Source organism: Miniopterus schreibersii, assembly GCF_964146895.1.
Source record: "Miniopterus schreibersii genome assembly, chromosome: 1".
Classification (NCBI taxonomy): Eukaryota; Metazoa; Chordata; class Mammalia; order Chiroptera; family Miniopteridae; genus Miniopterus; species Miniopterus schreibersii.
In genome coordinates this window covers 10145565-10172464 of record NC_138101.1, presented here as the reverse complement: position 1 = coordinate 10172464, position 26900 = coordinate 10145565, and the positions used below count along the sequence as shown (strand labels likewise).

The 26900-nt window shown below is 40.9% G+C and overlaps 1 protein-coding gene across 3 annotated transcripts in view; it reads right to left on the bottom strand.

Moving 5' to 3' along the window:
* SLIT2 (slit guidance ligand 2) overlaps positions 1-26900 on the bottom strand; it is a 297260-nt gene that overhangs the window by 88780 nt on the left and 181580 nt on the right. For all 3 annotated transcript variants that reach the window (XM_081147027.1, XM_081147028.1, XM_081147029.1), the window contains exons 6-11: positions 24242-24313; positions 18694-18765; positions 15723-15886; positions 13362-13500; positions 1527-1598; positions 614-685 (exon numbers count right to left, since the gene is read on the bottom strand). In XM_081147027.1, the coding sequence (XP_081003153.1) occupies positions 614-685; positions 1527-1598; positions 13362-13500; positions 15723-15886; positions 18694-18765; positions 24242-24313 (591 nt within the window). The remainder of the gene's footprint in view (positions 1-613; positions 686-1526; positions 1599-13361; positions 13501-15722; positions 15887-18693; positions 18766-24241; positions 24314-26900) is intronic.

Sequence of the window (26900 nt, the reverse complement as noted above, 5' to 3'; positions counted from 1 at the left end):
ATGGACTTCTGAAAATTTTTACAAGTTTAAAGGAATCATGGAGTTTAGCCATTTATTTTAGAACCACTTTAGCTATCTCCCTGAAAGTTCTTTTGATGTTAAAAAGCTGTAACACGTTCTTATCTCTGTACCGTCAGGGATTCTTTCGGGGGCTCTTAAGGTGGTAAAGCAGGGAGTCGAGGGGTCTCCCACTGGCCACCTTCCACTGTTCTCTGCAAGACTTTACCCGGCATCCTTCTAAAGGGGACCGGCATGGTCCCCAGAGATTGTGGCTATCAACTGAAGGATTATAAACACAACATTGACCACAGAACTCCAAAACAAACATTTTCCCTTTAGTCTAGGAACAAAAATGACCCCAAAAAGAGGCTCTTACCCTTGCACTCAAAACAACAAAATTATGAAGTCCTAAAATATATACCACTATAATTGGCTGATTTTAGTGACACCATCCTCAATGAAAACAATAGAATTTATTAATGATTAGTAATAATGAATATTATAAATAATTTGTAATATAAAAACTTAAAGAAGAATTTTACAAAATCCAAATGAAAAGACGGAGCCACGACTAGCTGTGTGTCGTGCTTCGCTTCAGTGCTGCAGTACTCACAGTGAATTCAGAGAGCGCAGTCCTTGGAAAGCATCTGGTGCTAGTTCAGAGATCTGATTATTGCTCAGGTCTCTAAGATTAGAAATAGGGTTAGGTTAAATTCAATAGGATGGCAGTGAGATTTACTGCAGGAGAAAGCTATTTATTGCCCTTACATGTTCATTTTGCCCCTATCAATACACGTGTAAAGCTTGTAACATAAAACATCTGAAGTATCCTAAATTAAAAAAACACCACCCCCCTTTTTAATTAATTATTGACTATTTTCTTAAATTATTATAAAAGATGCTAGGTCTTATTTTTGAAAACAGAACATCTAAGACTTGACTGTATACCATATTAAGTCACATACATTACAGAGGACTTTAAAATATTACATAGTGTAGCTATTAACATTACACATAGGTATCCCCCCAAAAATGTATACACACTTTAACAACTGATAGCTCAATTTTGAAAAAGAAATGTTTTGGTTTTTTAAAAATATTTTTATTGATTTCAGAGGGAGGAAGGGAGAGGAGGAGAGAGAGAAACATCAATGATGAGAGAGTCATTGATCGGCTGCCTCCTGCAGGCCCCCTGCTAGGCATCGAGCCCCCAACCCGGGCATGTGCCCTGACCAGGAATCGAACCCCGATCTCCTGGATCCTAGGTGGATGCTCAACCGCTGAGCCACACCCGGCCAGGCAAAAATGAAATGTATTTTAGTAAACGCTGCCTTTATAATTAGCCAAAGTGTGTGTATACATTTTGGGGTGACATTGTATATTATAGAACTAGAATCAAACAGTCACATCACTTAATATTTCAGCTGTCAAACACCTAAATATTCATACTTAAATGTGTATCTTTGCATAGTCCTGACCCGTAAAATTTTAAAAATTACACATATCCAAGAATATTTCCCACTCACATTCTTCGAAGCTTTTTGTATGGCGAGAAAGCCCCGGGAGGGATGACCTTGATGGAGTTCTGCTCCAGACGTCTGCAATACAAAAAATCATTTATTAAATGGAAACATGAGCTCTCAGATGTGTTTAATCCGAGCCCAGGATTCACGTCAAGGGGCAAAGCTGATTCACTTCATGAGTAACATTTTCTTTTTTCTCAAAAATGACCACTCAGACTAATTGTTCTGTGCCTTAAATGTGGAGCAAGATGAAGAATGAAAACAGGGCAATTATAAAAACAATAAAAAAATCCCAATTTGTAGGCATTACATGTCCATTAGTATTTAAGACTGGACTTTGTACAAAGGAGAAAGTACCTGTAAGAAGCTAATTCGGGAGTACATTTTAATAACCCTATTTCAGTAAGAGAAATATGCAATAACACTGAATAGAGATATAACATGTTTTAGAGATAATTATAAGTCTTCCGCAAAGGACATTATTGTTGAATATTAAACCTTATAAACCCTTTATGTCCTCTACAGAAAGTGTATGATAGGTTGAAAAAATAACCGTTATACTCAGAAAATTAATTTTGAAGGTTCCTCTTAAGCAAAATCTTAATTCTAAATCCTTAAGTGCGCCAGGCATTTTCAGTAAGGCTGCCTGGACTCTGATTTACTATGTGAATATTTCATGTGAAAACCCCTGCCGCCAAGTGCATTAAACACAACTGAAGTATTTTTATGATGCACTAAAATCAGACAGTTGAAAATAACTCTCATATTTTCCACTCTGTGGTTCTGCTATCAGAGAAAGACAAGATTTTACCCACCTAGTTACGAAAGAGACAAAGAAACAGATTTCATTAAGTGTTTTCGTGGATATTTTAGTCCATCAAAAATGCTGCCTCTCAGCTTCACGCCTCCCCACAGAAACACCCCACGAGAGCTCCAGGCCCTGGCCCTCCGGCCTCTGCTCCGTGTCCGCAGAGCTGGCTGCCGTGTCCCCGCGCCCGCGCTCCCCTGTCTGCTGGCTTTCCTGAGACTGGGCGACCAGAGGCTCTGGCGGGAGGCCGGAGGCCGGAGGCAGGGGGAGGGGGCAGGCAGGGCAGTCTCCCCTGGGGGGGTTCTCAGTCGTCCTCTCCTCTCCTTCCTAATTCCCGCTCTGGCCGGGCCACCTCCTGACTTAGTATAACACCACTTTCTTCTTAGGCCAGTATAGCCCTGGGGGGGACACAGCTTTCTCATTTCTGTGTCACCTTCCACAACTGTTCAACTCATCCCTCACATGAAGTCCCTCTACTGAAATAGCTGGCAGGAGCTCCACTTTCCTGCCTGAATATATATATATGGTATATTTATACATTTACATATAAATATGACAATATATATTGACCATGTGTGTGTCATACACATTGGTTCATTTCTATTGAATGCTGGTAATACTTTAATATATATGTTATTGATTAATAAACATCAATTCAAACTAAACAAAATATCCCTAGGAGGTTTAGTCAAATTGCTTAAGTATTGACTGGTCTTCCCTGGTTCCAAAGCCCTTTCAGGTACCATGTGTTCTCTGACAGCCTCAGGGGTTCCCCTCTGACTCCCCATCTCTATATACAATGGGCTTCCTCAGGCCTCACTGGAACTCAAGGTCACATTTGATATTGCTAACAACCCTTCTTTTCTTGGATGTGACACTATATCCCCCTGGTTCTCACTCTACTGTTCTTTTCCTCAGTTTATGGCTCTGCTTTCTAATCCTTTAAATTGAGCTATTGCTCAGGTTTCTGTGCCTTCCTGTCTTACACGGAAGGTAAAATCCAGTCTCCATCACCTGCACCGTTAGTCACAATTCTCCCCCTCTAAAAAAACAGAAATTATTCTGTTCACGTTAAAGACAAATTCAAGTTTACTTACAAAATAGGTAAGGAATAAAATTTAAATTGCCCATAACGCGCTACTCAAATTGGTGAGTTTCCTTTACTTTTAATGCATGCATATTTATTATTTTATATAACTGAGGTATTATTATATAGAGAAGTTGAGTCGTATCCATCATAACAAATAACAGATCATACATGTTTTCATACATGTTTGGGAAGACAATATTTTTAATGTCTTTATAATGTTTTCCCAAATCATTTCCTATTATTAGCCAGTTAGGTTAGTAATAATTTTACACCATTATTATTAATACTATTCAGTTATTTTAAGATGACTGAAGCATGGCCTCCTTTGGAAGCCTTACTATCTTTTTTCAGGTATGGTTAGTGGTGTCTTTCTCTATATGCCCGAGGGCATTCTCTCCTCAGGGGCTTTTATCTCACTGGATTCCAGCCCTTTTTTAGATATATTTCCTCCACCAGGTTGTTGGCTCTTAAGGGGCAGATTTACCCCAGAAGAAATAAACTTTGTGAAAAAAATACGGATTTGGCACCTAAATTACTTATCTAGGTCTCAACAGGCGTACTTTTCTCAAAAGCTCTAAATAAAATAAAGGGAATTTAAATTACTTCGCTGTTACATTATAGATTAGAACATTATAAATTGATGGTTTATAGACACACTTTTATGCTGTAATCCATTCTCGTAGTTAAATTTTAAGAAGTTTAAAAGCAATCAATAAAAATATAGTTAAAGCAAAGTGATAGTTGGAATATTATTGGTCTCCATAGTTTTCAAATTAAATTATTTTGTCAAACCATACAAAATAACATCTACATGCCAGGGCTGAAGTAGCTCTCCCCAAGAGATAGCAATGTTCTGTATATGTGTATCCATAAAGACAACAATGTGTAGCTTAGTGATTAAAAGCTTTACAGATTGGGATTAAATTCTGTTTCTGCCACTGATAGGCTTTCTGGGCCTTGTAAAGTTATTTTGTTTCTCTGTGTCTCAGTTTCTGTTTCTGAAATATGAGGAAAATAAAACCTACTATCAGTGTTTTGGTAAAAATTATGAGATGTAGAAAAAAAATCTACGGTACGTTTTTTTCTTGCACAAAAAAATGGCAAAAGAATAAAAACATGGGAATATACATGTGTATATATGAAATCACACATAATATTGAGCATCATATAATAAAATGTGTACAAAATATTTCAGTCACACACATCTACACATACACATAGATTATATAAATGAATAAATCTGCTACACGATTTGATCTCTAGTATGAAATAATCACATATGGATCCAAAACATGTTTTTAAACAAATTAGTAGTACAGATTTGCAGATAACTCAGTAACTATATCAACACATATACACATACATCATTCATATGGAAGCTGGAAAAAAAATATATATGTGGTTGCAATTGCCATGATCAACACGGTTAAAGTATAGCATTTTCTCTCACTGGGAAAATGTCTTAGAAACTCAAAAAGGTTTTTACAGTACCAGGAAAGCATGAGATTGGGTTGGCTGTCTCTGTAACATACAGCCCAGCTGCTGATTATGCACGGCAGTAAAACTGACAGTTCTTTGCGATTTCCACATCTGCTTTTAATGTACATGGCAAAGACAGCTGCCAGAGAACAGAAGGCGGCGTGGACGGGTGAAGAATGTGCGCGGGGTGAACTCGAGCTGCTGAACCTGGCACTGCCCAGTGCAGCCAGGCGTCCTGCCCCCAGGGAACGTCAGGCTGGCCTTTGCAAAGCAGGAAGCAGCGATATTTCTTTGATGTCAGGGATTCTCCTGCCTATGACATAATAGTTCTAAAGGGAGGACTTGCTATTTCTGGAATGTTCCTTCTATCGTTAGTGGCAGACGCCATTCAAATCCCTCATCTGTCCCCACAGAAAATGACCCAGGATACTCTTAGACTAGAATATTCTTTCTGTTCTGTAACTGCAGCCTCCAGAACATGGTGAGTTTAATAACTGCCTTCAGCAGCTGAGTGAATATCAGCCCCTCGCGGGTCATGCTTTGCATATACTAATGGTTTTGCCTTAGGACTGTGGCCCTACGAATTATCAGCCATCTCCTCCTTGCGTGGCATGACTTACTGCGAGAGCTGTCTGTTCCCTCAATCGGATTTTATTTCTTGTGATGTCATTCTAGGGTATGTTCCCCTGAGTGTTAACGCAATGGATGTTCTCATAGCAGAATGAACTCTTTTTCCATTTGGTCTTTAAGCATGTAAAGCAAGACAAAAATGAGTGTGTGTTCCTCCTGACCTCATATTTCAGGCAGCGACCCTTCGAGTGTTAAAATCTTCATGCACATATTCCTATGGGTGCATATTCAAGTACACAGATACACACATCACACATGTCACCCGGTTTAGGTTTAGGTTTAGAGGGAAATTCAGAGGCATACGGCTCACTGGCTTCAGGGGGACAGACACATAATGCCCATAACACTAAGTTCTCATACATGATTTTTCTTTAGCAAACCAGGAAAAAAACCCAAAATTTCTGTTGCTTAGTTTTATATTAATAACTAAAACCTTGTGAAAACTTACTATGAATTAGGCACCGAGTAAAGGCCCCCACTTGGGAGTAAGTTTAGTTTTAAAAGCATTATGCAAATTATCTTTACACATCGCGTCTGTGACAGAATTTGCATCCCCCCCCCACACACACACTATTACTCTCCAGGTGGCACCGTGATCACTAGCAGAATTCGAACTACGTAACTTTTCAACTTAATCTTTCCAGCTGATTATAAACCCATAAATCTGTAACTTAATTCCTAATAAAGGACAATTTCACTTGTCTGAGGATGAATAATACTTTGACTATGCCCCAGCTGCCTTTATTTTACATCTGATGGTTTCCACTTTCTCCTGAAGAAGATTTTAGGACAATACCCCACAGCACAAGGGTCGCTTCTCGGAGTCACCGCCCGCCACCACCTGCCGCTGCGCCCGCCTTCACCGTGTCTCAGCCAGGCTGCTGCGATCACCCCCCTGGGCTCCTTCCCTCCGAGCCACTCTCACCCCAGGCCGAGTGGCCTTTCTAACTAACGAATCTAACCACGCGACCACCCTGCTCAGAACTTTTCCTTGAATTCTGCTCTCAGCAGGACAGGCGACTCTGCAAGAGCAGGCTTCTGCTTTACGTTCCAGCGTTTGAAAACTGTTTTCATTTCTCAGATAGACACTCCTCTCATTTGACTGGAATTTTGCATATATTCTTTCCTGTCTAAAAAACCCTCCATTTCTCTGCCTCATACTTAAAGATCCCTTGATCCTCCCAGGCAAACCAAGGGGCTCCTTTCTCTGGGTTGCCTGTGCATATGCATTTCTTGTCTTATCATAGAGTTTTTAAATTTTCTCTTTGTTCAAACTTCAGTTCTCTGCAGTGTGAACATTCTGAAGGCCGAGGCTGTGTCCTTTCAACTGCAAAGCCGGATACAGAGTCGGCAGTCGGGGGATGGGTGAAAAAGGTGAACGGGATTAAAAATATACTTTTTTTTTTTTTTGAGTACGTAGGATTTAATAGATTTAAGGGTTCAAAATTTTGGAAAGGGCAAAGGCTGAAATAGCATGCAAAAATGGGAAAAGTGTCTAAACAAAAAAAAGGACAAAATGTACCTTTTTAAAGTTATATTTAGGATCCTAAGTGGAGGTTGGAATGGGACAGAGCACCCACGAGTCATTCCTCCTCCCACACTTATCATGCCTCGGGGTGGTCCAGGGGAGACAAGGGGAGCAGGGTCCCCCAGCCCTCACTCACGTCCAGCTCCATCCCTGTGAGTCTCTTTCCAGCCATTTTTATCGCTGACGGAGTAAGAGCAGTCCCGTGAGTTTCCTTTCCATTTTACCTCTCTGAACAGCACGTCTGGAAACAGTCTGATTTCTGAGAATTTGCGACCCACCTTAGAAAAGGATGGAGCAACACTCCGCGTTCTGACAACACTGCTGCGATCCTTCCCTGTCCCACGATTTAAACTTTCCCCTGACCATCTTCTCTTAAATAAATTAAAGAAAGATTTGCATGGCTCCCAGCTCCCGAGCCCTAAAAAACTGGCAACCAAGAGTAAAGAGGGTGGACATTAAGAGTAACAGGGACACTGAGTTGTCAGAATTTATGTTATCACTAACTATTCTCCATGACCGATGGGATTTCTGCGTAATGGTTGGAACAGGTGATGTGCCACAGAGAATCTACAGCTGATTGAAGACAACGAATGTCTACTTTAGAGCCATCCATCATGCTGCATTTGGGATTTTATACTCCAAACATGATTTAAGAAATTAATTCTGAGCATTTGATACACGCAGAATCAATGCGCTGTCGATGGTTTTGTTGCCACGGGCCACCCTTATAGGATCCAGACTTGCCTCCGGGCCTCCATCGGTATGGAAACCAGGGTTCCACAAGCGGGGTTCAGGAGAGCAAAGCTCGCAGCAGCTTCTTTCTTTTAAACCTAGTTTCACCTCACGGGACACATTCTATCTCCCCCCTCTGTCTTCACTAGTTCAACCCCCCTTGTCCTGCGGAGGCTTGGAGGCCCCCCGGCTGCGTCCCCCAGGCCCCCTCTGGCCGCCCCGGGCCGGGGCTCCCCGCCCACGCTAAGCTGAGCGCTGGGCAGGACAGAGAGGGAAGGGCATGCCCCTGCCCTCCTTAAGCTTGCAGTCCCACGGAACAGTTTGACGTTCAGAAAGACAAGCATCACATGATCTCGCTTATACGTGGAATCTAAAGAACTTAATAAACTGATGAACAGAACAGATTCAATGACATGGAAGCATAGATGAGACGGACGAATGTCAGAGGGAGGGAGGAGGGCGGGTGGGGGGAGGGGGAGAGAGTAACCAAAGAATCTATATGCAGATATGCACAACCCAAGGACATGGACAATGGTGGGGAGAGGGACTGGGGAGGGGGAAGGAACAGGGTGCAACGGGTCACTGGGGAGAAAAAGGGACATCTGTAATATTTTAAACAATAATAAAATAAAAATAAAAATAAAAAAATAAAAACATTAGGCAAGCTCAAAAAAAAATTTAAAAAAATAGCAAATTAAAGTGTTTGAAGTTCTGTGCAGACTAAACCCAGGGAGATGAGCGTATTTAGCAGACAGGGAAGACGGCATTACAGCAGTTCTAGACGTAAAGCAAGGCGACGCAGCTGTTCGCAAACATTCCTGGAGCTGAATGCCTTGTCTTTCCCTAGGCTCCTTCCCTATTCTCTTGACATGCAAGTTTCTCAAAGTTCCTCCTGTCCTGTTTCTCTAAGTCATCAGTCAGCCTCTCGTGATTTTTTCCTTCATCCCCCTTGACACTGTCCCAACAAGCTGAGCCATGAGTGCCCTCCCTTGGCAGCTACATACAAGGAGGAACACGGACTAGGGAGTCAGATAAAGTTCAGGTCGAGGCCAGTGTAGTCACTTCACAACGGAAGAGCTTTTGTTTGACAAGACTTCCTAACTGTTTGGAGGGCCATCTTTTTAAAATAGCAAAATGAGGTTGCCGGCCTCAGTGGACTCCGCGGGAAGCACGTCCGGCTTCACTACGGAAAACTCTGACCTTAGAGAAGGATCCTAAGGCATCTGCAAGGAGGCTGGAAGCACTACACCCGAGGTAGGTGGGACCTAGCAGGTGCCGGGCTGGTCAGCCTGGAACAGCGGAAAAGGGGCTCGGAGCCCATGGAGAGACTGGAATCCGAGCCAGTACGAGAAACGGGGCACACAGCCCATCCGTTAAACATCCTACTCATTGACTCTTCTCTGATTTTATGTTTTAATAGTACCATTTTCTTTTTTACAGGAAGAGAATGGACGGCTCCTCCAGGTTTTATTTTTTAATCTTGTTTAATGCAGCTCCATCCTTTCAGAGATAAATCTGCTCTAAATGTTTCATTTTAAAATTATCCATTCATTCAATAAATATTTCTCTTAAATTTATCAAGTGCCTACTGTGTGCCAGGTGCTAGACTTGTTGCTGGGCTTTCCGTGGTGATTAGCATAGAATCAGTTCCCGCCTTCACTGGAACCTCTACTTAAGTAGGGAAAACGAATAAATGCACAAATATTCATATAATTTCAACATGTATAAACAGGTATGGTCAAAATCAGATTTCTAACCTACGAAGGGGAGGGCAGATCCTGGGTGACGGTGAAATCATCTGGGTAACGAGGCCTCTGGGAGAGAACCACCAACTGTTATCTAACATCGATCGGCCTCTGCACTTCTTTCCCCAAATACACCCATCGAGGGTCAGTGAGGAGATCAAATGACGTCATGTGCGCATAACATCCAACGCTGCGGGTACTGGATGAATGTTAGTCTCCTTCTAGTCTTCTTCTCCAGACTATTCCAATCCTTACTTTAAAGGATCGGTTCCCTTCTATAGCTTAACAGGCAATTTTTAAAGCAAATACCAGAAGTGTGTAATTACACGAAAGCGCAAAGCAGAAAGAAATACAAAGAGGACTCGAGTTTTCCTTGGCAGTTGATTATTCCAGCACAGAGCTCACAGTATTATGTTATGAGGCAGCTGCAGGACCAAGGACATACCACACAGGAAATCAGCTCAACATCATTGAACAAAATATCTAATAACTTCCAATAAAGAAAGTCTACTGATAATTTATGGTCAAATCCAGATTAAAAGGCTACTTGTAAAATATGGGAGTTTTATAATCTTCAGTTCATCGTATATTAAAAACCCGGACTCTATAAAAATTTTGAAAAGATGTTGCATAACTTTATTTCCACGTTTTATTAATCTTACTGATGTCCTTTATTCTAATAAAAAATAAGTGTAAGAAAAGAAGTAAGTTAGTAAGCTGGTAAGTTATGCCAATATAACGATCACGGGGTTATTTTGTTGGAGCTGAAGATCAGTTATGATTTATTACCAACGCTCTACTGATAAAGCTGATAATGTAATAATCAGAGAAGTGAAATTCATCTAGAGCTTCACATATATTTTCATCTCAACTTATAACTTTAATTTATGCTAGCTTTACTGGATACACTGCCTCCTCAATATGGCAAAACCAATGGGACATATTATTTCATTTAACTTTTATATTACTAAATTCCACCATTATACAAACTCTACAGAGCATGCAAAAGGGAAGGAAGGCTGTATTGTAAAAAATACAATTGACTACACGAGATAAACCATTTTAAACGTCTCATATGACTTTCTGTCTTTCATATTACCTATAGTCTGTTTTATGTTAGTACTTCCAAGTCTCTCACTGGTACTTTGGCTTTTCACAAGTTTTGTTCAGCACCACACTCCTTCCCAGTCCTGGCCCCGCTCCTCAGCTTCTTATGCGTGAGGATCTGACCTCCGGCTCCCAATCCTCAGACCTGAGGCCCTGGCATCAGCTTCAGTTCATTTTTCTCCATTACTCCCTCATCGCATCAAACTTCAAATCTATTAATCCTGCTTCTCTATTAGCTATCATATCTGCTTCCGAATCTTCATTCCAACAGTTACTTCTTAGCTCCTGCTCCCGGGACATCTCCCCTCTATCAACATAGTAGCCTCCTAAGAGGCCTCAGGCCTGGAGTTCTCTCCTTCTGCCAACCACTGGCATAAAGCTGTCCGATTAATTAATACTGAAGACTCAGATGAACACTCCTGTATTCCACTGCATTCCAAATAAAGACAAAGATCCTTAGACTATCAAAGGCCTTCCACGGATTGACTCCAATCAAACTTTCCAACTTTATTTCCTTGCACTCTCTCGGGTTTCAAAGACTAAAGTGAGCCTTGCAGTGTCTTGTATTGTTACCATTCTTATGGCCTTTGATTATGAAGTTCAATTAAGGTTGAAAGTCATTTTCTCATCTCTGCATTTCTATGCACTGGCTATTCTTCAAGGCCCACCTCACTAGTTGCCTCCTACACGAAGGCTTCAATGACCAAGGTATCATTTATTGAATGACTAGTATATGCTAAGCACATAAAGCTCTCCATGCGTTAATTATTCCATCTCCAACGCACAATAACCCTTAGCTTCAGATGTGGAGACGTCTCACAGAAGAGAACTGACTTGCCCATGGTCACAGATAGAAAGCAGTGGGTAAGCCTGTGGTCCTAACTAAAACTTTCTGACTCTGGTTAACCACTGTAACTGGCAAGTTTACGCCCTCTGCAATATATACCTTCGACTCTATGTGTTCCTCTCTTAGGGTCACTACTTTGTACCTTATCTCATAGCTTTTAATTTGTATGTTGAATTTGCTAGTCACTCAATGAAAGGTCTCTGGAGAATCCATGCTGCTTTATTTAGCGTTGACTTAATAAATGCTCATGCGTGGATAGATGGATATACTAGTTCCCTATCCTAAAACTTAATGTGCCTTCCTACTACCTAGTTCATCATGTTTTACATCTTCTAAGATGAAAGTTCTTCAATACTCTGTGGCTTGAAAAGTACACGGAGGTGTCCTTTTCTGGGTATTATTTTCCATGATGCCTCAACATGCACCTAATACTCCCATTAGGCTCAAATGTACAACATCTAACAGCTCACGGCCACCGCTGCCCTAGGCTCCTGCTCTTTCTCTTTTGTGGGATGTCACCCACCTCTTCTGAAACCATATAACATTCTTTACAGGTTGAGCTAAAAAATATTTGCAAAGGTCTTCTACACAAGGCAGTGTCTCATGAATTAAAAATATAATAAAAATATGTGCATACGTGATTCTACACCTGGGTGAAATCTCCCTAAATTCTAGAGTTCCCAAGAGGATCCTGTCTGATACAGCAAAGCTCTGAGCACATTTTAAAGCACATGTTAAGTACTTGAAAATAATGACAGCGGGTCTTGTGAATTAAGCCTATTCTCACATAAAGTAAATTAGAGCAGTGAATTGGCCAAAAAAAAAAGAGTCTAGACTTCTGGTGGTGAGCACCCAATAGACTATCAGGTGTTGTATTAAAGAGTTGTACACTTGAAATTTATGTAACATTATTAACCAATGTTACCCTGATAAATTATAAAAAATAAAAATGAATTAATAGTTTTTGAAAGCAATTTAATTTTTGTGCTTACTATACAGACTTATTCGAAGAAGTTGGTCCTATTTTATTATTTCAACCCCAGATGCTATTTATTTAGTTAAAATTTAGGATTGTCCTCTAGGACAATATGACAGCCTCGGCAGTGTGAGGTGCTTTGCCAGTGAGTGGATGCTGGAGGAAAGATCTCCCCTAATGTTTGCTTCCCAAGCTGGTCAAGCAGCCCATGTGACATCTCCCGTGCCCCGTGTGCGCATAACCTGGGTGCACAAGGACAACTGCGGGCCGCAGCTGCGCGCACCGGGGTTCAGCGCTTGGCCAACGGAGCTGAACTTCCGACGGGCTGAGCGTCGACTGGGGGAGGCTAAAACGCTCTCTCACTCAGCACCTTACATCTTTTACTTACATTTTTCTTCTTTTTTTATACGTTCGGGTGGATTATACAACAGTTCACACGAAACAGCTAAATGCATTTTAAAACATGAGCCCCCGAGGAGGCAGAACGCCGTGGAGTCACCGCGCTTCTGTGAGTTGTCCCCCAGCGGGGCTCCTCTTTCGCGTCCCCCCACCCCATCTGGAAGCGGACAGGAGCCCGCCTGCAGACCCACCTGCTCAGACGAGCACGGCCCCTCTTACTCTCCCTAACTAGCCTAATAACCGCTTCTCGAGGGAAGGAAATGTGCTCTGGATCCTTAAAATGCATTCCTTTTCATTCTCCCTGTGTCTAAAACAGACAAATCTTAGCCACTTGGACAAGATATTTAATTAAACAGAGTAAGGGTCAATACCGTTCTGAAAGGAACATTTGTCTAAGCGAATTGATCAGATCTGCCCGTGATAAACCCAGACTCTGCTAAGGAAAGTCATGGTTTGGGTCCCTGGGGAGGTGGAGGGGGGAGTTTCAGGACACATACATTTCTGTGATGGTCTCAGGCAGGTTCGTGGGAATCTCCGTGAGGCCTTTCCCACGACAGTCTACAATATTGTTGCTACAGGTACAAGCAGCCGGACAATGCAAAACACTGCAAGAAGGAGCCATAAATGACTGGTGACCTGGAAAAAAAACAAACCACAAACAGCAATTATATTTTTCCTCCTAAAGTTTATAATCGTGAAACATGCATGCTTATCTCAACTATCAAAGCATATCAGATACATTTCTCTATATACCTGATTATAAAATGGTTCTATATTTCTAAAATACACTTTAGGAAGCATGCATTTATATTATTTGGGTCAACACTCAGATGAAGCAAATGAGATTTTTTAAAAGGGATTATAAAAATGATCATTTTGAAGACTTGAAATCCTTGTGAGAAAGACTAAATTCAGATTTGAAACTAGAATTCTATTCAAAACTATTCTGAATTCCAAAAAAAACAGCAACTTCAGACTAATTTATATTTCACTTTCTAATAGATCTTGGTCTTTACTGAATTTACATAGCTTCACTTACTTTACCTCAAAAATAAAAATGTCTCTCTTGGTAGGCATCACTGTTGATTTTAAATAAGTAATCACGTGGCAATAAATGTGGGAGAAAATGAGATCATGCTAAGTTTAATGTCTGAATAGGTTCAAAATGATCATTTTCTTTGAAATTATTGTAATAATTTCTAACATGTCATTCTTTCCTTGTTAATTGATTATGTTGTGTGTTTTTTTGGCTTCCCAAGGCCTAAAATGTTACAATAGGTAATTTCCTGCAGGTGTATAATTTTACTACTCATTATTTGGAAACAAAACTATTCTGAAACGAGATGTTAGGGTTAGGATGGTGACCGACAGTGTCAGCAGTGTTTTAGCAAACGGGCATGTGCACACCCTGGCTGCTGCAGCAGGGACCATCCTCTCTGACCCCCAGGGAAAGGCCCCAGGGGTGGGGACACCCGGGGAAGAGGCGGCAGGCTGGTTCCTAACCCAACCCCTCCCACAAACTCCCAAACTCCACAAACACGGCTCAGTTTAAAAAAGAGACGCGGACTTGCCTTCTGCCTCCTCTAGAAAGCAGGGAGGGAAAAGCGGAAAGAGAGAAAAGCGGTTAGTAAGGCATTGTGTCATCTCATTACTTAATTTAAAAAGATCCCTCTGCAGTCCAGGACGTCACAGGCAAATTTTGTCTGGGTTATAAAAAGTGCGGGACTAAAAGGTAACAATACAAAGGTAACATGAAAAGGTAACAGTAACTCAGAACTCTATGCTAGCACCTCTTTTCTCACTCCCTTAGGAAACTGGTAACTATTTACGATGTAGCACATGTATTATTAAAATGTCTTTTACTGTATGTTGAACAGTCGCTTCTAAAGCTGACCCAGTCCTATATTTATAAAGGAAATTACAGGTTAATATGAATCAATACAGGGTGGGGCAAAAGTAGATTTATAGTTGTTCATATAGAAAATAATACAATAATTAATAAATAGTAAAACAAGAACAATCTCTGTTTTGTATACTCACAACTATAAACCTAGTTTTGCCCCACTCTGTATTAACATATAATTTTATAAATATATATAATTATCTACCTCTGTCCATGGACTGGGAATCAGACTGTCTAGACTGAGATCCTTGAATTCAACTCTATAACCTTGAATAAGGTTATTTGTATCTTTTTCTCAGCAATGTAACCTCTAATATAAAGATAATGTTACGTTTCTCTACAGTTGTGATGAGGGAGTTAAACTGAGGTAACTATATGTGAAATACTGAGATTGGTGCTTAAGCCCCTGGAAAGAACTAAGTAAATGTCACCTACTGATATTTTATATCGCCCTTGTCTTATTTTTGTTTTCAGATTTTTATTGCTAAAGCTAGTCATTTATCTCTTTTAAGTAGAACTGAACCCCTCGTATATATGTATACACAGCAAGTACTTTGTCACTCTACAACTATACTTGAGTTATTTTTTGAATTTCCCAGCAGAGATCCAGGATTAATTAATCATATTTCCAATTGTTAACATAAAAGCAGATATAAATGATTACTTAAAGGGAAAATAATGAGTAGCAAATAGAAGTAAAATCTAGGGATTTCCTCTATTTCCCCTGGAGTGAAAACTGAGAAGTCTTTCATCCTACCGAGGGTACAAGTAATCAGTAATTACCAAGCACGCACCAAGGTCTTAGAACATGTTATTATCACTGAAACAGGATTTCCAGAGAGCGATTAGCCCACAACTGCACGTGAGTGAGGAACACGAGACCCCGAGAGCATGCACCTTCCACAGGTTCCTTAACCACAGCGCCGTAAGCCAGCGCGCAGGCCCTCTCCCTTACCGCTGCAGACAAACTCTCGCTTCTGCACCTCGGCCACGTTGTGGCCCCGCAGGTGGGACGGGCCCATGCACTGCGTGTAGAGGCCCACGCGGGGCCGCTGCCGCAGCCAGTCGGACAGCCAGGCCAGGTGGCAGTCACAGTACAGGTTGTTGGAATGCAGTCGGCTAAATGAGAGGCCAGCCGTTTAAAGCAAATGAAGAAACAGAGAGAGTTATTTCAAAACCTGGAGAATTCTCTAGGAACAATAAATAGCTTTGTTTCTTAATACAGGATTAGATCAGGCAGAGCAACGTTCGATCGAATTATTTGTCTAAAAATTAAGCTGCTTTACCACCACAGAGCCAAGTCTGCGTTCTTTTATCTGTGAGCTAAGCGAATATAGAGAAGCTAGGACAGGGTTATAAATATCTCTTGCCTGTGTTCATTCAACATGGTAGAGACACAAGTGAGTCCAAGGCAAACTGCTCCGCAGTCCAGACCTACCGACAGCCCGTCGGGGCTGGGGCATGGGGGGTAAAGCGTGGGGCGGGCAGGGCCAGGAGGCACGTGAGCCAAAGCAAAGCTGTGGCTCCCAGGGTGAATTACTAGTCTCTGCAGAAACTGCTTGTAAAACCTTTTTAGCAGGTCGCTTTCATTTTTTGCTCAACAAGACAGAATAATAATTCAGTACAAAGCACTGCTTTCACCCTGGCCAGGTGGCTCAGTTCGGTGAAGTGGCGTCCCCTACACCCAAAGGTGGCGGATTCGAGTCCCAGGCAGGGCACATACCTGGGCTGAGGGTTTGATGCCCAGTCGGGGAGCCTACAGGAGGCAACCAACGGATGTTTCTCTCTCACATCAATGTTTCTCTCTCTCTCTGTTTCTCTCTCAAATCAATAAACATATCCTCGGTTGAGAATTAAAATACAAAAATAGAAAACACTTCTTTCAGGTCCCTAATTCTTATTTCCCTCTTTTCGTGTATTATCAGAAAAAGGGATCAGCAGCCTTTGGCTCTTGGGGAACCTACCCTCAAGGAGTAGAAACTGGAATTAAAAGACATAAATGGCTGGGAGTGAAGGAATTAAGTGAGCCCCCTGTGTTGGCAGGAATCCACGCCCGATCGTGGATCCCTTCCAAGTGGCAAATAGCGCTTGGCCATTAATAAAACATCAGACAAATGTATCCACTAAATTAGGCAAATGCCTTCAAACTGGCTTTTATGTTTTCTCAAACTAAAGAAAGGGACATCCAAAGCTATAAATCAGAGCATCGTTCCCAGAATCATCTATGACACAGTAATACCATTTTAGTCCTTTTTAGCTGATGTGCTCAATTCTAACCCAATAACAGTAATGGATATTAAAACATGGAACTCAGTCCAGAAAGATAATTGGGCCATAAAAATGGAATTTTTAAGTAGCAGTGATCATATAGAACGATGCAGCGACCCAAGCAAGGGGGCTTAAAGTTAGCTGGCTCTTCTGCGTTCTCCTTGGGCTCTGGGTGTGGAACCGTCTCGCATGGAAACGAGACGGCAGCCGCGGAACCAAGAGCCGCGTTTTGGGAGAGCCGGGTGGCCTGGCTGGGCCCGTGTGGACGTCGGGTGGCATCCTTCGGAGGCCACCTAACGCATCCCACGTTGCTCTCTCAACATTTCCGTCTGAACCAAGCACATTACAACGACTCAGTTACATGTGCACACGTGATATAAGGAAGGAACGTAGGAATTTAAAAACCCAGTTAGTAAGACAAACTGTGGTGGATCCGTACAAGAAGATAAGGCACACTACCAAAGTGCAGGCGGTGGAGGGGTTTACAGTCCTTGGGGATTTATTTTGCAGAGAATAAAAGCTCGATCAATTTGTTTTTTCTCAACTTTAACTTAATTTAATGAGAAACCAATTTCATTAAATATAGTTTAAGTGAACTGGGCTGTTAATTTGGTCAGATTAGTCTCAATCTGAGAGCCCCAGGAAAACAAAATTTACTTATGTCTGCATACTTTTAGAGTTTTTTTATTTCACTAAATCATATTCTAAGGAAATTATGATGATGGATTATTACATACAGAGCTACATTTTAGTGAGAAAAAATGACATTAAGATTGGCATTACCTAATAATTAAAAATCTGGCAATTCAATTGGCTTGTTTATTAAAAAGGGGAAATAAATATAATGTTTCCAGTTATCAGCTGTTATAAAATAAAAAATATTTTGAAAACCCACTAAAAATATATGTACCCTAGTTGCAAACGCATACTTTTTCAAGAAGTCCGGTGCTTTGGTCACGTTTCTAGCTATTTCTCACACATTGTATATAAATATAGCTTTTTAGGTCAAGGTAATTCTGAAACTGAGTTCAAAGGAGATTCATCTCTGAAAATGCTTTAAGTAAATATCCCCACCCTGGGCTTTAAGGATTAATTTTTCTCCAAGAGAAGGAAAATAACATAGCTGTAGCAAATATTTTATTCAAAATCCACTTTATTCATCTAAAATATTTTAACGTCCATCTGTAACCCCTGAAAAGGTATTTTTAAATAGAAATGCTGACACAACCTTGATTATAGAAACACTAGAAGGTAACGCTGTAATTTTATGTTACAAAGAATGCTGGAGAGCTAGTTTAGCTTTATTAGGCCTGCTTGACGTACAGTAATAAAAACATAAAGATTTACCATTTATCATTTCTGACAGCCAATCAAGGAGTCTTCCATTTCTTAATGAAATGTGACCTCCACAATAGCTCAAAGTAAACTTCCCAGAACACATATCATTTAAAAGAAAGCCTTCAAGTTTTCAGACTAATTCACTCAAGTATCATACCTAGAACTTTGACAAAACTGGTGTTTTCCTTGTCTGCACCGTGATGAACTAACTACCTGTTCGCTGCTTACTAAAAATAGTGCTTAAGGGGAACCCTTAACTGATGAGATTGACCTATATATATATATATATATATATATATATATACATAGTAACTACTTACAAAGTCCTGAGCTTAGGCATATGGTTGAAACTGGCCACAGAAAGTCTGGTAATGTTGTTATTGTTGAGAGTGCTGTAGAATAAAAAAACAGTTAAACATTTTAGACCTGAAATATAGTAATCATTCTATTATGAATATAAGGAAAAGTTCTAGTGATTAAGTCTATACAAAACAACTACCTGGTGGAAATGGCATAGAGCATGCACTCTGTTATAGACAAGATGGTAAATGAATTGTGTATTTAACGTATCACCACGCACTCAGTTTTACCAAACACTTCTTACAAATGTCTGGCTTTAGCCACAGGATCTTTACTATTTGCAAGTTGCTCCATGGTCCCTGTGCCTGCCTGCAGGTCTGTTTACGACAAACGAGCGAGAGACCGTCACAGCTGGAAACGTTAAGTTGTCACGATTCCTGAGGGGTATTACGTATAATTAGCGCCCGTGAGTAAATGAGCATATCTGAAAGCTCCAACTGAACTCTCCTGTCAACGGCACGGAGCCGGTCCTGCCAGGTCCCGACGGAGGGTCCTGCTGGTTAGCACTCACCGCAGACGTCAGTCGCTGCTGACATTTGAGGGGTAGGAACGAGTGGGTATTTGGTCCTCGCACTGGGCGGAGATGAAGTGACATTCGGTAGCACTGTATCAAGAGCTTAATATATTCTCACAGTGTTTAGTTGCAACCACACGCACTGCCTTTTTTTCAAAGCTAAGCGGTAACGATCATGGCTTCATGAGATACGGTGAAAATAGTATAATTCTTGCCGGGTTCAGCCTTGTCCTACTTTCCTCCTAACAAGCAGCGTTAGTTGTGCTATTACTATTTCGACTACTACTGCTACTCATTCATTCATTCACCCACTGTTCCATGAGTCGCTCTTATTTTTATGGCAATGTGGAATGTTCTATAAATAACTCAGGCATAAAACTTGTCTGAAAAGAGCAGAGAGTCCAACTGGCGAGATGAATTACGCAAGTTACAGGCACTTAGAGTTAATAAGATTAAGAAGAGAGAAAAAATGTTTTCTCCCTTGGGAGAAGTCTCTGTGACAAGAAAATGGGAAGACAGTTGTCCTGGGGGGTGGGCGCAGTGTGGAGCCGGAGCGGGGTTCCAGCACATGGAAGACGCGGGAGGGCGCTGACCCAACAGGACACGCTGCTGAAGGAGCAAGAAAGATGGGCAGCAGGTGGGCACGCAGGGGGACACTGTGACACTGGAGAAGGGGGTGAATCAGGGCCTGCCAACTCGCTGGCCTACAGAGGCCAGGCAGGGGACACCCTGGATACACAACGCACAACGGGAGGGGAGGAGCCGAGCAGCGCACAGCTGGGGACCGGGAGGCCCTGGAAACGGGCGACGCCGCTCCTGGCCCCAGCGTTCGCGTGCGGCCTCCGGGCCGCGGCTCGGCCGTGACGGGAGGCGGCCCACAGCCCGCTTTTCTCAAGAAGCTGGAGCTGGGCATGTTCAGATCAATCCTCCTCACTTCCAAATCCTGGCAACCAACGCGAATATTCCAAAGAGTCCCTGGGCCAAGTCTGCTTGGGCAAAGTAAGGGACGTCTGTGAGGCGACGCTGGGGCAGCTGGTGGCTGCAGTTGTTCCTGGTGGCACGCGGGGCGCTCAGGGGCTGAGGGATTAACTGTGATGTCTCGGTAGAGTCGGGCACAGCAGCTACATATCTGGGACACGCACCGACTCTCTTTACTCTCCGGTTTTGCAGTGTATTGAATGATGCAAGAACTAATCCGAGTGATTTGAATTAAGTCACATAGAAAAAAAAAACAACACCAACCCAGGACCCATAAAGCACTAAGCTGGTTGGCTCATGTCATCTAAAAGCCTGTAGCATTTTCCATGTACTCAAGCGAAATGAGATTTTTCTTCAAACGCCACTGAAATATACCCTGATGTTTGCACTAAAAGGTTTCCCATCTCAAAGGGATTTGCTTTCCCATGACCCCTTTCCCTGCCCTAAAAATTTATGCTGACTTTATGTAGCAAAAATCTTCAGAGTACATAGCACACTAAAATGTGACTTGGGGGATAAGATATTTTTTAAAGCAATTCAATGCCACAGACACACGTTAACTTGGAACTATAATTCCTTATGATTCCACACAAAACGGCTTTCACTTAGTCCTGAAGCTGGTGGCTATGAATTTGAAGTCTCCTCTCAAAATGTTAGTTTGCATAATGCAAGTGGAGAAATAAATTATCTTAGTATTTCTGTTCAGTATTGATGTCGGCAAAGCAATATTGATACTGAGACCTAGTAATGGAGCAGTATGTGGAACCAATGAAATTGTATTTACAAATTAATAATAAATATGCGTTGATTAGTTATGAGACACGTTTATGTCATGGTCATGAAAAAGTCCACTTCCATGCTCAACCTCAAGATTTTTCTCTTCGTAATGAGAATGTATTCTTGTACAAAGGATACCTTTGTACGGAAATACAAAACTTCAGTCTTGCTAATTACGTAGGCCCTCCTGGACTTACATCTTGACTCATTTTTTTCTTACTCCCTTAGTCCCAGGCATAAGATTTGGCAGAGCCTGATATTTAATAGATATGAATCACCGTGTTTCAATTAAATTATGTGCATTGTATAGAAAAGAAGAAAACCTACCTAACACTAGCAACTCAAGGGATATATTCCATTTCTAGTCTAGCGTCCAAAGAGAAAGAAAACAGTGATCTAGATTTAATTTCCAATGTTATTTTTGAGATGGTATCTTCATATTTTGAAAAAAAAAGTTCTAAATCCCACCAACCAGAATTCCACGATAAGGCCATGAACATACAAGCGATAAACGGCCTCCTTGCTTCCCCTGCTCCAACTTTTCCTTCTTGAACTTCACTCTCTCTACCTCGATATACATCCTAATCTACCAAATTCTGCCAGTGGCCCTGGGTCATCACTCCCATCTTCTGTTGTTGGCCTCAGAATATTCACACATTCACAAATGGCTCATGGAATTAAATTTTTAAAAACTCTAAACCATTGGGAGTCTGAAATTTAAGGTGGTGTGCAAATTAATGCTCCTTCATTATTTCCACATCATGAGACAATCTAACCTAAAGAGTTATGATTGGTACAAATAAGCAAAGCAGAGAACAAACCTCCCGGAACCCTTCAGAAGTCAGCTCTATAAAAAAGCTCCTGACGACATTTTTATAACAGGTGACCTTTCGATTTACGTGACAAGGTATTTGGGCTCAGTAAATTCCAGTGTTTTCAGAATTTCATTCAATTTTTCCTTAAAATTCTTCATCAGCTAATTTCTCTAAGGTTATACGAATTATAAGGATTTAAAAGTTAGCATATAGTAAAAGAATGTGTGCTTGACGTTATAAAATTTTTAACATAAAATGTTTAAATCATTTTGAAAGAAATTCATATTGTTTTATATCATGTGCTAATTATATCTATTCTTTTTTTTTTTTGCAAACTCTGACTATTATGTATCCATTTGAGACCTACAGATTAGGTCCTCAAAAGAGTTTTCCACAGTTTAGATTTTGATTTTAATTCCATGAACCATAAAATGTTTATCACTCTTTGGCGTTTGTAATAGTAGGTCTTTCTAAAGTCACTTTTTAGATATTTTGCTAACACAACGTACAAAATGAATGGGGTGATTGTGTTTTCATGAATTTACTGCTTTTTGAAAGCAGTGACATTAGTTTATAACAAATAAGCAAATAAATAGTTATTGTATTTACGGGTAGAGGAATTTTAATGCCAAACACCCAGCTTGGCGCATAGCAGGGTTTTTTTCCCACCCTATCTATCATCTATCTATCTATCTATCTATCTATCTATCTATCTATCTATCTATCTATCATCTATCTGTATCATCTATCATCTTTTGTTTGTATTCTCTGTCTTTTTCTATAGAGTACTTAACATATACTCAACATATTATATGTGAATTATTCCATATAAATTTACTTAAACTCTTAATAACCAAGTACTTTATGGAATTTTAATTTATCCAAAATACTCAGCAAAATTTCTACAAAATGACTGGTAGCATTCATATTCCTGTTAGGAGCCCTGACTCAGTATCAAGTTTTTTGGCTTGATCAACTCCGCTGAGTTAACTAATACCTGCTGTAGTCTCTTTATACACAAAGTTCAGCGCCGCTGGCGACGGTCTTGACATCCGACTACCACCACACAGTCATAGCTGTATCCTAATTATTCTGATTCTGAGTGAGCACCAGTGAGCTTTGTATATTAAAATGGGCTCTGGAACACAATTTTAAAAGTAGCCTTATAACTACACTGTGTATGATCAGCGCTTTGAGTATTTTTCCTGTAGAAAAAGTTAGACTGTTATCAACAGAAACCAAGGTGACTTCTCATGTGGTTAGAGAACAGCACATATTCTTAAAACATGGTTTATCTCAACGAACTCATCCTTACATAAGCCTTTAAAAATAATTAAAACAACATCACACGACGCAGCTAGAAATTCTATTCGTGCACTCACAATTAAAACCAAAACCATACAGAACATGTAACTAAAAGAAGTCAATCTGATTGAAACATTAAACTTTTTTCAGAATTACATCCTGTCCCTCAAACTCAATTCCTAAAGCAATGGAATCTCTCTTTCGGGAGGATTTCAGGATTCCTGGAAAACTTTTGCCACCTGGACTAAAAATTCAACACTTCTTTATATTTAATTCAATTTTGGATTTCTGACTAAATTGAGTCAGGGATGAATTAGAGCACGGAAAAATATTTCCTATGGGGAGAAATGCGTAAGTATGCTTAAGAAGCTGGAAATGTGGGTCTTTGGGGAAAAATGCCAGAAACGTACAGGCGGATTCACTGGCTTTAGGAACTCTAGTTTTCATTGAAAGTATTTTTATAATAGTTAATCATTTAATTTCAATTAGGTTGCTGTCGAAGGTCTGTGGAGATTACTAAGGAAAGAAAGAGGCTGCCAGTTCCAGCCCAGACCTGGGCGTCGCGCTTTGCTAAGTCAGGAGCGAAGCCTCTAGTGGACCTAACGGGCGGCTTATTAAAATTAGAGCATCCATGTCAGAAGAACCTTGCAAAACGACGCTAAGTTCTCTGGTTAAAAATGACATCTTACAGTGAGAAGACATCTTTCCACTGCACAGCCACTACAAGACTCACCCACATATCAGCTACTGAGGTTTATTTTTTTGTTGTGTTTTTTCCTACACGACTGATGTTATCTTATTACCTAGCAAGCCTAGGAATTCTCACAAACCCCCCGAATGAGAATATTTTATTGTAAGAAGAAACACTTCAAGGACGTTAGGTGTGAGCAGTGGGGTGCCCTCCTGAAGCAGACAATGTTCCCTGAGCGTTCAGCCACGATGCACAAGGCTTTGCACACACACACTTGGACTCTGCCCTGTTTCCACCACGAGTTATTTAGGGCGTCCCTTTAGGAGACCATTTTGACACTAGGTTTTAAGCTACCAGATAAGCTTCCATCTCAGCACTCCCCGGACACAAAGCTCCCGTTAGGAGCAAGAGAAATGAGAGATACTTACAGCACTTCCAGGTCCCGGAGAGCCCTGAATGCCCCGTCTTCTATACAGCTGATCTGGTTGTAATCCAGCTGCCTGTTAAATAGGTTAGAAGAAGACACGTAAAAGGCTGAAGGCTGGCAGGGTTAGGGGAGGGAAGTCCCCTAAGTGTCTATGAAGCCCCGGCTGCGCTAACCGAGCCGGTCTCACAAATCCACTCATCTGCTTAAGAATGTCACGAGCCACTCTGGCCTCGATGCCGCCACTGAAATCTCTTTTTGTTCTGGACTCTGTGCAAATAGCAGCCCTTGGAAAGCTCCTGTAAATAATAACTGCACCTTATATTAAATGCCATAGGAATGCAATTTCATTACATCAAGAAAAGCTATCCATTAAGAGCTTTCAGCGTCATCTTGGTGAAACAATTTCATTAAGGTAAAGGACTGTAAATCACTTAATGTCACACGCACCCCCTCAGTGACCTAACGGAATCCATTTATCAGAGGAGCCCAGCTGCATGTTAATTTCACTATCCTTGGCAAGGAAGCGCAAGGCGACTTGTAGGTTGTCGTCTTTTAAAAGCAGTTTTCCTTCGAGAACTCCACATCAGGAAAGAGAAACGAGGCCCCACAGATCTTCCTGTCGTCCCGAACAGGAAGACACTTGAGAAAGCTACAGTTGTTCTATTTTAAGCCTCACTCTGTCCATAATTTGCATCGTTTATTAGTATATGCGAAGGCTCGGCGCTGTAAATACGGGCGTACTTCTCAGCGAAGGAACTTCCTGTATGATACCACTCTCCAGGAAATAAGTGTTTGAAGTATTAGGAAATTAATAAAAATGTTTGCTTTTCTCAAAGATGCGAATTTCAGCCCAAACCCCGACAAAACACATACTGCAGCAGCAGCAGCGTTAAAACACGACCCACATCTACAGTAAAAAGTTTAAAACCTGGATCAGTTCCTCCTAAAGAACACAAAATTCAAACAAATGAATCTCTCTTGCTGTTTAGGCATGCATTTGTTAAAATTCAAAGATGAAAAAAAAAAAAAAGGCCTCTCCAAAGTTGGTTAAGTCTGCTTTTCCTGCCACTTGTTTTTGGAATTAAAACTTCCTTATTTACACTAAGGAATTTACTTCGTTAAAATGAATGGCTAAGTCCTAAATCCTACCTGTCCTTTTGTTTTGTTTTTTTCCCCCTAATAAGCAGTGTTTAAATCTAGTAGCTTGCTGCTTAGCGATATTATCATTCCAGTAAAAAAAAAGTATTGTAATGCTTCACTTGAGATAGACACCGAATGTTTGATGAAATAATCAGAAGAGTTGTCAACTCCATATGAAGATGAGCAGAGGTGAGACTATGATCAGAGTGCAACTGAATCTTGTCCTTGTTTCAAGCTCGGAATTCACCAAAAGGGCTGAATTAATTCATATCTGAGGTCTGTTCGTGAAACAACTGTTTAAACATTCCCATAGAATAAGCTGTTTCTCTCATAAACTCCTGAAAAAAAGGTGCAGTGATTCAACCCAGAGGGGACTCTTTGAATTTCTTACTTTGGAAATTATGTACCTAGAGACTGTCTCATGAAATATACATCTCATTTTACGAAGGTCTCTAGGGGACATAACCGTACAGGAGACTCCCTTGATGTCATGCAAATGGAACAATCTAGGACATGCAATAGAAAAACAGGCAAACTCCGGAGAAGATGCAATGTTATTGCTTTTATAAACTAAGGCTTTCCCTAAATAATAGCTACCATCCATGCTACTGTAACAGCGTAAAGCATTTCTACTTGTTGGAAAGTAATGCAGAAGTGAAATTTTTTTTCTAAGGCGATTTTACAGCCTTATGATCTAATACGGCTGCTGCAGTTTCCAGAAAACACGAACATTCTTGAGCACTTTTGATTTCCACAGATTAAATTCATTTAACAATTAAGTTAATACCCTTTTTATTTTAAAGTGCTAAATATATATCTCTACACTACTATTCTCTAACCTCTCGAACAATTTATCAAAGCCATTTAACTTAGGACAATGACATGAAGTGTTACCCCTGACACACGACAAAAGAGAAATTGTTTCCAGACAAATTGGCAAAATCTTTTAATGCTATCAAATTTGCCTAATGCAGTCTCCAGGTTAATCCGTAAAAGGGTGAGTGGTATGTTTGCCCATATCTTAATATGCCTGGCTGTCAATGTATAAATCAGTGCTGACAAAGCTCCTTTTAAATCATGCATACTGTCCACAGAGGGGAGGCCCTGCACGCCCCGGAGCACGCAGGCAAACCCTGTCCCGCAAGAACGGGAGGCCGGGTACCTCACGTCTGCCCCCAGAAGCCGAGAGGCTGCTGGGAACTTAGTGATTGTCACTCTTTGGCATTGTTCGTGGTGACATGCTTTTGATTCTTAGCAGAAATCTAAGCCCTTATTGGTGCTAAAACATTAAGACTACTTGGCTCTCTGAGGACCAGAGTTTTCCTTAAAAGTTTTCTGAATGTCGTCCTATCTCTGCCCATAGACCTTCTGAAAACAAAATTATTTCATGAAAAAGTCACCTATGAAAGGGCCAATCAAAATCAAAATGAATGACTTTTTCATCAACTGGTGGATTTTATTCTGTTCAAAGGAATGTTTACGGAAAGAGCTGTGCATTACTGCTCATGAGAAAATCTCTC